The 12,571-nt window shown below is 38.9% G+C and overlaps 1 protein-coding gene across 1 annotated transcript in view; it reads right to left on the bottom strand.

Moving 5' to 3' along the window:
- ALG14 (ALG14 UDP-N-acetylglucosaminyltransferase subunit) overlaps positions 1-12,571 on the bottom strand; it is a 208,027-nt gene that overhangs the window by 174,666 nt on the left and 20,790 nt on the right. The window contains exon 2 of the mRNA XM_069231486.1: positions 6,917-7,068. Coding sequence (XP_069087587.1) covers positions 6,917-7,068 — 152 coding nt within the window. The remainder of the gene's footprint in view (positions 1-6,916; positions 7,069-12,571) is intronic.

Here is a 12,571-nt window from a genome sequence, read left to right on the forward strand (position 1 = left end):
CCATCTGATGTCTTCTGGACGATGATCCTGTTCAATGTAGTGATCGACCATTGGGGCAACACGAACAGCACATCTAATCCTGGACATGTGTTGAAGAATGCGTGTTTTCACGGGTTGTGTCGTTTGACCAATATAGGTCAGTAGACACGGACAAGTGATACAATAAATCACATACCGAGTATTACAATTAGAAAAACAGCGTTGATGATGTATTTTGCCATTCAACTCCACCTGACTGCTCTTCTCTGTGTACTGGCACGCAAGACAATTCATACATTGAAAATATCCAATGATTGGGGGAAGGGCTAGCATACTTCTCAAGTCAGCCTTTTTTTTAAATATTAGAACTAAATGGGGTATGCACCAGAGAGTCATAGATATTCCGACCTCTCTTAAAGGCAAACAAGGGTTTATCTAGCCCTACGGGAAGAAGTAACTTCCAATTTTTTTCAATAATAGCACGAATGTGGTTTGCTTTAGGGTTGAATGTAAGTACACACGTAAGAGGACATGCTGGGGACTAACAGATGTTCACGTGGAGTATACCATGCACGTTTAGAGGCCCCTTTAACAATTTTCTTAGGGTGACCCCTATTGATCAATCTGGATGTCAATGATTCAGCATTTAGAAAGTAGTCTTCTTTGGTAGTACAATTATGCCGAATCCGGAGAAATTGACCATACGGCAAGTTCTCTCTGAGTGGCCGAGGATGATTACTTGAAAAATGAAGTAGGGTGTTTCTATCGGTAGTTTTTTTTATAAATCCTCACCGAAATAGACCCTTCAGTCGATTGAATCCATAGATCTAAAAAGTTGATCTGTTTACAGTCAGATGACAACGTAAACTTCAAACCAGGTGTTAAATGATTGATCCATTGATGAAAAACAGTAAGAGTCTCCAAACCACCTTCCCAAATCCTAAAAATGTAGTCGATGTTACGCAACCACATTTTAATATGAGTATGAAAAGTGTTATTTATCTCAAAAATCCATTTATCTTCAAAAAATGCCATAACAAGATTCGCGATTTCAGGGGCAAAATTGCACCCCATTGCTACACCTTTAACTTGCAGGTAGAGCTCATTGTCAAATGTGAACACGTTGTTTTTTAGACACATCGTGGCTAACGCAAGCAAAAAAGAAGAAGGGACCTTATGCGGAAGGGGCCTCTGATTTAGATAGACATTCATGATTTGTAATGCCTCATCCTGGGGGATGTTAGTGTATAGCGCCTCAATATCTAAGGTCACCAATAGTTGTTTGTTCTCATCAAAAGCGTTGCCTTCAAGTTTATTGATCATATGCATAGAACATCTATCGGATTCTTTCTCTGGTCCCTCTTACCCTACTACCTAACCTTTTTTCGGCAGAGGTGGACGAAGAGGGAGAGGGGGAGGTCCTCGAGCCAGATCCTAATATCAAGATCAGAACAGAGACTTGTACTCCCAACCGGGAGAATTCCGCACCAGGAAAAGAACATACAGAAGATAACTAATGAAGGCTAAGACATGTTACCGGTCTATAATTTGTCTAAGTATGTTCTCTCGGCTGAGGAACAAGAGGTATTAAATAAAGGTCTTTCCTTTGTGCCTACTAAACTTCAAGACCCCGTTGACACTAAAACCAAAGTATTACGTTTTTTACGTAAAGTAAGGATGAGGGCATTTTTTCGTGACACTAGCAGTGAATTGACTTCTGATGAAGCTAATGTCACTGGGCTTCATTGAAAATCTACATTTTGTCCCGATACTACTAATATGCCCCGTGAAGTACAGATTTTTGAGGATGCGGTTCTTCGTGAAATTGACCTACTCAACAATGCAAAAGTCTCCTTTAAGTCTAACTGCTCTAAGGAAGATAATAATGCTATCTTTTCCTTGTCATCAAATGATATTATCATTATTAAGCCAACTGATATAGGTGGTGGTATAGTGATACTTGATAAGGATAAATATTGCACGGAAGTACGATGCCAACTCAATAATAAGGAACATTACCGTCAGATAACAGATGATCCTACTCCTAGATTGAAAGCTATTATTACCTCTATTACCGATGAAGGACTTAGAGAGGGATGGATATGTAAGAAAGAATATGATTTTTAAAATCTAAGTCAATCTTGTATTCCCCTTCTTTATATTCTCCCGAAGATCCACAAAAATGCCACTAACCCTCCGGGGAGACCTATTATTGCGGCCTGTGGTTCCTTACTTGAACCTTTGGCTCAATATGTAGATTTCTTCCTTAAACCTTTAGTGTATAACACTAAAGCATACGTGCGTGATTCTATGCATATGATCAATAAACTTGAAGGCAACGCTTTTGATGAGAACAAACAACTATTGGTGACCTTAGATATTGAGGCGCTATACACTAACATCCCCCAGGATGAGGCATTACAAATCATGAATGTCTATCTAAATCAGAGGCCCCTTCCGCATAAGGTCCCTTCTTCTTTTTTGCTTGCGTTAGCCACGATGTGTCTAAAAAACAACGTGTTCACATTTGACAATGAGCTCTACCTGCAAGTTAAAGGTGTAGCAATGGGGTGCAATTTTGCCCCTGAAATCGCGAATCTTGTTATGGCATTTTTTGAAGATAAATGGATTTTTGAGATAAATAACACTTTTCATACTCATATTAAAATGTGGTTGCGTAACATCGACAACATTTTTATGATTTGGGAAGGTGGTTTGGAGACTCTTACTGTTTTTCATCAATGTATCAATCATTTAACACCTGATTTGAAGTTTACGTTGTCATCTGACTGTAAACAGATCAACTTTTTAGATCTATGGATTCAATCGACTGAAGGGTCTATTTCGGTGAGTATTTATAAAAAAACCTACCGATAGAAACACCCTACTTCATTTTTCAAGTAATCATCCTCGGCCACTCAGAGAGAACTTGCAGTATGGTCAATTTCTCCGGATTCGCCATAATTGTACTACCAAAGAAGACTACTTTCTAAATGATCATTGACATTCAGATTGATCAATAGGGGTCACCCTAAGAAAATTGTTAAAGGGGCCTCTAAATGTGCATGGTATACTCCACGTGAACATCTGTTAGTCCCCAAATTAAAAAAGACAGCATGTCCTCTTACGTGTGTACTTACATTCAACCCTAAAGCAAACCGAATTTGTGCTATTATTGAAAAAAATTGGAAGTTACTTCTTCCCGTAGGGCTAGATAAACCCTTGTTTGCCTTTAAGAGAGGTCGGAATATCTATGACTCTCTGGTGCATACCCCATTTAGTTCTAATACTTAAAAAAAAGGCTGACTTGAGAAGTATGCTAGCCCTTCCCCCAATCATCGGACATTTTCAATGTATGAATTGTCTTGCGTGCCAGTACACAGAGAAGAGCAGTCAGGTGGAGTTGAATGGCAAAATACATCATCAACGCTGTTTTTCTAATTGTAATACTCGGTATGTGATTTATTGTATCACTTGTCCGTGTCTACTGACCTATATTGGTCAAACGACACAACCCGTGAAAACACGCATTCTTCAACACATGTCCAGGATTAGATGTGCTGTTCGTGGTGCCCCAATGGTCGATCACTACATTGAACAGGATCATCGTCCAGAAGACATCAGATGGTCGATCCTCTATGTAGTTGATAAAACAAAAACAGGTAGTTTGAGTGCTTCCGTTCTGGACAGAATGGAAGCTCGCCTGATTGAAAGATTTGGAACAGCTAGGAGGGGCCTAAATGATCTGTCTGAAATGTGGGCCCTAATATAATTGTGACGGGTCTAGTACCAGCGTGTTCTTTCAAGTACATTCTAGTACGAGATGTGGGTGCTTCCAGTCCCCGAGATGTTTATTTCACTATGATGTGGTGTTGTGACTGTTTAGTGTTGCTGTTTCCTTTGATATTATATACTATATATGTGGCAATTATGAGTTTAAAAGGTATATTTGTCATATTTTGTATAGGTACTGTCAATAATAGCAGCAGATGTTTGTCATAATTTTCTATTTATTATAAGCTTTGTAAGTAGTGTATATATTTGTATTATAGTTGTGTAGATATTATGTGGTCATGTATTGTAATTAATATATGGATAGGTCTGTATATATATATTTTTTCTCATTTTTTCATTTATGACACTTTTGTTGTATATTGTGTTAATGGTTGTTTTATGTATATATTTCTTTATAATGCACTTTGTGTGTCTTTGTTATTATTATTATTTTTATTTCTTACATTGCTAAAAATATGGTAATAAGTTTTTTGTTTGTTATCTGTTGTCGAAGTAATGTTCCCATGTAAGGTTGGTTAGATGTGATTTTATTTGTTTTTGCAGCTCATTCGGATGCTTCAAAATGGCGCCCATATTTCAATGAGGAAGTGTGTCATTGCTGAAGTCACCTCTTTGGTATTTAGTTATTCTTCACACGCATAGCTAGAGAGCCTGCCGTGGCTCTGTTTATTGATTTAAACGCGCATCTTGCGAGCGCGTTTTTATTAAGAGCTTCGAGTCTTGGAAATTACTCGGCCGGCTCCACGCTTAAATAAGAGGTATGCAAGGCTTTTTTGGACTCGTTTTTTGTAGCAGTTTTAGTTTGCCTGCTGTCGCTCTGTTTTTTTTTTTTTTAACTCTGCTCCCTCGTTTTTTTTCTAGAGCATTAGCCCTTTTGCGATAATTATTTATGTATCGCTTTTCTACTGCCATACAGGTCAGTCTCTCTGGCTACACTTTTCTTATATTTTGTCTTCATAGGTTTTGTTTATATGTAGCTTTTCATATTCGTTATAGGATTTTGTGCAATTTCTTTTTAAATGTTGGCGTTTGACACATCTCGGGGACTGGTTTTTGGGTCTAACCACTTCTCTACAATTTAATTGTCTTGCTCTGGTCAGCATCCTTATTTATTTATTTATTTATTGACTCATATTGGTTATTTTTCACTTTTTATTTTTTTGTGCACCTAGGGGTGTTTTTATGGTGAACAGGTGTGGTATTCCCTCACCTGGTAGTGTACATAGTCGTTATGAGCCATAATGGTTTAGATAATTTTTCTATGTTGTACATACAGGCACTGTTTCCATTGTCCTGAGGAGGCCGGATTTGTTAAGGCCAAAACACGTCGACTGTATCTTTTAAGGAGTGACTGTTTGAATTTTCGAACTGTGGGATTTAAGAATTTGTGGACTGTATCAGACTTTTTTCCAGTGATTGTTACCTTTCCCTGAGGCGAGATACGTTCCCTGGACAACTATCAGTTCCTTCTTTTGTGACTGCTGGCCATTGGATGGTTAAGCAGATTATATCTGATGTATTACAGTGCTCTAATGGAACTGTTGTTCGATTTTTCTATGTATAATATGTGTATATATAATTAGAATTTTCTTATTAGTTTGGTATATTATATACCTTTTGGATGCACAGGTAATCTGTAGGCACTATGATTAGATTGGTTTAATTGGAAATAAAAGAAATTATTTTTCAGTGAACAATTGAGTTTTTCACTCAGATAGTTGGGTACATATCTATTCCTTCTGGATATTTTTATTGGAGTATTAATTTGTATGCTTGGCAGACAACTCCCCACCAACGGTTTTCATTGTTTAAAAAAACTCTAATGGCTTTGGCAAAGCTTGTTGAGGAATAGCATTGAACACATACAGCCTTTAATCCATTTATCACTGCATTAAAAACATAAAAGGAAATTGTGCCCACTGGCCGATAAAACACAATGAACACAGCTACTTTTTAAGTGATTTGTACAGTTTACAACCATAAGCTGAAACCCCAGCTGCCCACGAGTGGCATAACAAGCTATTGTTCAAACACAAGAGGAGAAACTTGGGAGAAGTGGACCTTAAGTGGGAACCACCATAAAGGAGTCCACTAGGGGCGGCTTTAGGGCTGTGCAGTTGGTGCAGCCCCACCTGGTGCTGACTGCGGAGGGGGGTGCTGTGTTTAGAAATAACTCATGAGTTTAAAAACACCTACTGCAGAGTTTGTTGTGTGTTCTGCAGTGTACAGGCAAGAATACAAATTTTAGGATAACTATGGTCATTAATGTTTCCGTCGGAGCAAGACAAGGGTTTTGTCTAATGACATTTCTGACTCATCAGAAAGTAGCGCAAATGATTACCATGCCTGCTGCAAAGAACGTGTACCATGCAGAACAAAGAACTGTATATTTGGGGATAGCTCAGTGGGTTACTGCTTGTCACAGAGATCCTTTTGTTACTTGCAGTTCATAAGTTACAAACCTAATATAGCACAGTGACCTACAAACTGTCATCAATGAGCTGCATGCAAACTGCATGGTATAGGTTAGAACGTTATGTGTTTTTATCCAGCCTTTCATTATCGCAATGTTGCTAAAAACGGTTTGTCGGGCAGAAATGCATGCTTATTGGTAAAGCCAACCGCAACCACTGTGGTACGTTTTAAACCCTGAGTTTGTGTTTTTCCAAACCAAAATATACTGCCTACTAGTATGCATGACATATGAGTCCTACATCTTGGAATCCTCATTGTCTTATGTAATATTTCCTATAGACTGATTTACACATGCATTATTCATTGTCTGTGTAAAATGTGTGTGTGATGTAAAGTGCTCTGACACACTACACTGGTATGAGTAGCGCTATATAACAAATCAGATGTGTGTCAGAGAGGGGCTTTGGAGAGATGAGGGACACTGTTGGAGGGTGGTAGTGAGGGAATCCGTGGAGAAGGAGGTCGTGGGGGAGGATGCAAAAAAGATTGTTGCATGGGCTCCACCAGCGCTAAAGTTGGCCCTGGAGTCCACTTTTGCTTTGCCCGAGGACAGCTGGACCAAAAACAATCCGCGATTAGAAACTTTCTTCGGCAAGAACATTTCTGATTTTGCCTAAACTGGGTGAAAACAACACTTTCACAGAATTATTAATTAGCAAAGACTTACAGTGGATTTTGAGAATTCCTTTTCTCGTCCTTTCTCAAAGCGGCATATTTTGTCTTCACTCATCTTATCAGATTCCGCAATCACGTAATGCACTGGACGATATGACTGTGAAAGACAGCTCAGCAACCTAAGGACCTCTGTTGTATGCCCACCTTTAAAAGAAAGAGAAGTATATTACAAATATGTAGTTTTATGAGACACATAACTGGTATATAATAGGAAATCAAACGCACAGGGTTGTGTGTGTGTGGCGAAAAACTAGAGAAATTAGCAAAACATCCCAAATAATCACCAATACACAGGCACCGAGGAACAGCCCAAAAACTATTGGCTAGTTCTGGTTCAGGTGCAAATTTTTTATCTATACCCAAAACAGGATTGCACATAGGTAATTATTTAACTGCGCACTGCTTGTACTTTTGCTCATTGCCCTTACCCAATTTGCGTACCCTGCACTATTTGTTCACAAGTTTTTAGCAAACAGCATTTGAATAGAATAGATGTACCCTAAAAGTTGGTCTAGGGTGTGAAAATCATCAGGTTGTGCAAACCTGAATCTATTTAGCAAAATATTTGGAACTTGAACCTTCTTCAAAGAGACATGAATCAGTGCAAACATGTATTCCCTTCCTAGCCAGGCACAACATTTTTCGCCATGAATTAGGAGGACACTTGCAGCCCCAGACAAAATGAGTGTTAGCACAGTGAATCTGTATTAGGGACACCACAAGAAGATGCGATGGTTGCGCTTGAAAAAAACCACAAACTTCGTGAGACTTGATGTTCTCATCGCGTTGGCTATCACCATATAAGTAATGCTAATTTTGTATATTTTGGAAAAACATGCCACTAGCAGATTATAACGATTTCTTGTAGTTGACCTAGAACAAAATATGTGGCCTTTGCGGGTAAATGCACATCTTAAAATCCAAACGTGAAACGACCGTTTTACAATGGCGTACATCATAGCCTAAAATGTTATTCTGCGTAATGGTTTTGAGATTCTACGTTTAGAACAGGTATGAAATTGAACTTCCCAAAAGAAAAACCCTTGCAGTGATTTTTTGTTTGACAGGGGTTTCACAAAAGGTGCAGAAAGTAAAGCTTGAGCGTGAGGCCTCTATTGCTTCCATCAGAGTTTAGCTATGATTGCATCACTCCCGAGGTGAGCTCCCTGCCATTTTAAGAGTACTCTAAACATGAACTAAGGTTGGAACTGAAACATGGTCTCATCTTAATCATGGGATATACTTGCTCTCCATTGAAACCACTAACCGGGAATGTGAATTTCTCATTTAACAACATTCCAGAAACGTTCTAACTGTTGTTCCCCGTCTTTGTGATGAATCTGGCTACAATTTAAGTAGCCGAGTTCAAACAGGAAGATGTGTTCTCTATGGAAGAGGATCCTTCACTAGCCTGAATGACACAAAGATGCAAACTTGTCACTTGAAACTTTTCTTGTGCCCCACTGGTATCACCCACAGTGCTTACTCAAACAAAGAATAATGGAAAAGTAACTATTGGTACGGTATGCCATTCACTAACCTTTACAATTAGAGTAAACAAAATTGCACGTTATTATCCTTAACTGCAACTTTTCAACAATGCCCAGAATACAGTGAAATGGATGATGATCTTCGTAACCATATGTAGTCCATCACTACACATCTTTTGTAAGTTTATTCTTGTTTTTTGAAAAAAAAAAAAATGAACATGTCTTGGCCTTTCAGCCTCTTAACACATCCTGAAATGAACGCCTTTCTTAGATGGGAGTTTGATTACCTTTGTTTCAGGTATTCAAGTCACATTAACTGTCACATTTTATATATTTCCTTTTAAAATAAATTGGATGTAACTTGAAAACATATATAGGCAGATGCATACACCGACCCTTGCTGGTTCTCTCCCCATCCCAATTCATCTTGAATCTCAGTTATTTTAATCATGTATATTTAGACACCATGAACATGATAGTTTTTTTTTAAAACTGTTCTACATGAGATAGTGGAGTATTACTTGAAGTGGATGGTAGTCTTCTTCAAGTAATAAAAACATCTCTCCAAGCCTTTTATCCACCGTTTGGGAGCAGTACACATTTCATCACAGGAGACCCTTTAAACATCAGATGACACTGAACACTGGCAGAAAGGCACATTTTGACTGAGGCAGGATAATACCAACGTACTAAAAGTGGCATTTTCAAAATAGCAATTAAAAATCTGATATAACCATTAGATTGGATTTTAAATGAACTTAATAGTTGAGTCCTCAAATCACTGTTTTAGCGATTCTCAAACTCAAATTTTACATTCCGAGGTGTTCTAATGTAACCCAGTGCCTTTCCATGGGAAAGTCAGCCTTGCCACATTAAAAAGCGACTGTGGAGGTTTTTTACTGCCAGGACAGGTAAAACATAAGTACACATGTCCTACTTTGTAAACATCAAGCACCCTTTTCCTATGAACATTTAGGGCCTAACTTAGGGGTGACTTATAAGTATTAAAAAGGAAGGTTTATGCCTGGCAAAAGGTTTACTTTGTGAAGTCCAATTTGCAATTTTAAAACTGTATACTGAGACTTTGTAAAGCCAGTTTAGTGGTAACACAATGGGTACTGCAGTGCACTAGTGACATTTAACTTATAGGCTCTGGGTGCACTAGGAACCATATACTAGGGGCTTATAGGCAAGTTAAATGTGCCAACTAGGATTTATAACCAATTCAACATGTTTTTAGGTGCACAGTACACTCGCTGGGCCCGGACTTGCAGGGTACTAGTGTACAGAGTCCAAAACCCAACAGAACCAGCTAAGCAATAAATGGGGGTGATCATGCACAAAGAGGCATTTTCTTACAACTTTAGTTTATCTTTCAGTAGTCGTGTTATCTTTATTTTAAATGTTATTTGAGTCACCATTTTTGATAAGCAGCAGGGATTCTGTTTTTGAAGGTTTTTGTTTCAACATATCATCAACTCATCAGTTTTTATAGGATATTCATAATATCTTTATATCTGTCTTCGTTTTTCTAAATATGTTTTGGTATAAACATGTAGCCTGTCTATACTGATTATATGAAATAAATTCTAAATACATTAGGAGAAAATCAAGCTGACCCTCTCTAAGTATTCTTGTTAACTAACTAAAATAGAGTCAAAGAATCTGTGACACACGGGCATGTTTTACCTAGTGACAGAAAAAAATGTGCAGACATTTAATAAAAAGGTACAAAGTCTGCAATAGAATTCCATAGGTATGATTAATGCTCACTTTCCATTGAGACTACCCTTGTTACATTTGCTAGCAACTTTGGCGCTATATAATAAATCTGTATGAAATTTAGAACACGGTTAGTCGATCCAGCTAACTTTTGGAACCTCAAATTTTCACTGGATGTATACCAGGAGGAAAACAGTAAAGGCATGTAACCCCATGGATATGTTTTCCAAATGCTGAACAGAAATACACCAAAGTTAGCAGGAAACTCAAATTTTACTCCAAAAATTACCTTTTATGTTTGGTGTTAATTTATTCTCCAGTTTTTAAGATGATGGTATAACAAAAAACATGTATGACTAATTTTGGTTATAGCTAGAGTGTTAACTTACAAATCCTCCACCAAATCGCAGATGGTCATCAGAACTCAAATTTGAAAAATAAACAAATCAGAAGGTTTGCCGCAGGATCTGCCACTTGTAGCATGTATAAAAAAACGGCTTTTTTGCAAGTCCTGGGTCAATGATCCAACCCTGACTCAGCGGCACTGAAGAAAATTATTAAAATACAATTTAAAAAAAATAAAGAAATAAAGAAAAGACAGCCTACCAGACTGTGGGCAAAGGCCATTCACAATGTCTCTGTCAACACCGAGGTTAACTGTGTAGCCTTACCACAAATAAGACCATGCAGCCTGGCCCACCAGCACATGGCCTAAGCCTTTGTGAATGGGGTTTGGCACAGCATTAGATGTAACAAGAGTTGGTTGTACTGGAGGTGGGTGCAGGACGTAGCTGAAAATTGGGGCCTTCAGCTGAATACAAATAAGGGCCATGTGCAGCAGGGAGTTGATCACATGAGAGGCGAGGCCCTTAAGCCAACCCTCACTAAATACAATTAAAGGTCAGACAAAATGACGTTGGTTGCATGAAGGTTAATATAAGCCTGTCTTCAGCCAGGCCAGGTGTCTAAACCTTCATGTGCACGGCTGAACGCAGTGCTGAGTGGAGGACAGTTAAAGTGTGTGGGGGGGGGGGGGGGGGGGGGTTTGAGGGCTATGCTTTTGGCTAGAACAGCAATCGGCTCCAAAGACAGTGCAGAGAGGGACTTGCATGGATCAGAGCTCATGCCTGGGAGTCATCCCCTGTTGTAAGCAAAATAACATGCACTATAAAGGTTGGTAGCATGGAGATAGGTACAGGGCCTGATTAAAGGCCAGGCCCTGCAGCCAACTTCCACTGCACTGCCAGAAGGGAATTGCATATCACTCTCAAACGACAAGGAGCTTGCTGACTTTGTTTACCTCAAACATTTTAGCACATATGCCGCCAAATGCTACAGCTATTTATATTCTGTTATGCACAGTAGTTTTGTAGTTTTAGGCTGCACCATGTGACTAATGTAGACAAACTCACAGACAACAAATAATAAGTAGACAAGATTTGTGTGCATAACTTTTTAAAATTAAAAAGAAAACCAAGTATTGGGATCTCCCCCCTCCCCCACTGTCCGCTCCCACCCTCCGGGGGAATTGTCATTGAGGAGTGGATGTTCATTTCTCCTTCTGCCTGCATGTTAGACTCTGCCTGCGGGGTGCGGAGCTGTTGTGGTACTGAGTGTTTCCCCCCCACGGTATGTTCTGTTGGCGGGGCCGGTCTAGCTCATATCTGTAGTTTCCCCCCTGATTCGGATGTGCTACGGGAACTCGGTGGCAATTTTTTGCGCTGGTTTGTCTGTAAAGTGCTCCACATTGTTGCGCATTTGGTGCATGAGATATATTGTTCCGTAGCCTTGTATCGCTTGTGTAGCAGCAATTGTTCTTGCAGCCATATTGGTCAGTTCAATTTATCATTTTCTGTATGGGTTGCACTCCTGTATTTCTGGTGACTCTGCCAAAGAAGTGATGCAAACTTATGATTATTGTTTTGGAATCTAAAGCTGCGGTGATGGATATATCCTATGAACAGTGCAGTTTTATGTGTTGTTATTCTATATTCATAAATAAAGTCTTAAAAAAAAGGAAAACCAAGTATAAAGGGTTATAATTCTGGAACAGTAACAGTAAAGTTATGCAAATAAAATAATCAATAATACAATGTTTATTTTAGATCAACCTGTTCTTGTTAAAAATTAGAACTAATACTCCCTTCACTTCTTTCTTTTATTGCCTTCCTTTATAGGCTTTGTAGTATCCATTATGCACGAATATTGGAACCACACCAATCAAGGAGGCCAGTGTTTCATAGGCTATTGCTACTGAAATCAAAGTGTATACCACAGCTGTATAGCTGTAGGTAGTGGCCAATTAATGCAGAGTTTGGTGCAGCTTTTCTTCAAAGGCAATGTCCTGAACCAACCCCCACTATACACAGCCAAGGGCCTTGTGTATGACCATATGGCCACTGGTTGCAGGAATAGGCCATGCATCCAATACGATA

Source organism: Pleurodeles waltl, chromosome 4_2, assembly GCF_031143425.1.
Source record: "Pleurodeles waltl isolate 20211129_DDA chromosome 4_2, aPleWal1.hap1.20221129, whole genome shotgun sequence".
NCBI lineage: Eukaryota > Metazoa > Chordata > Amphibia > Caudata > Salamandridae > Pleurodeles > Pleurodeles waltl.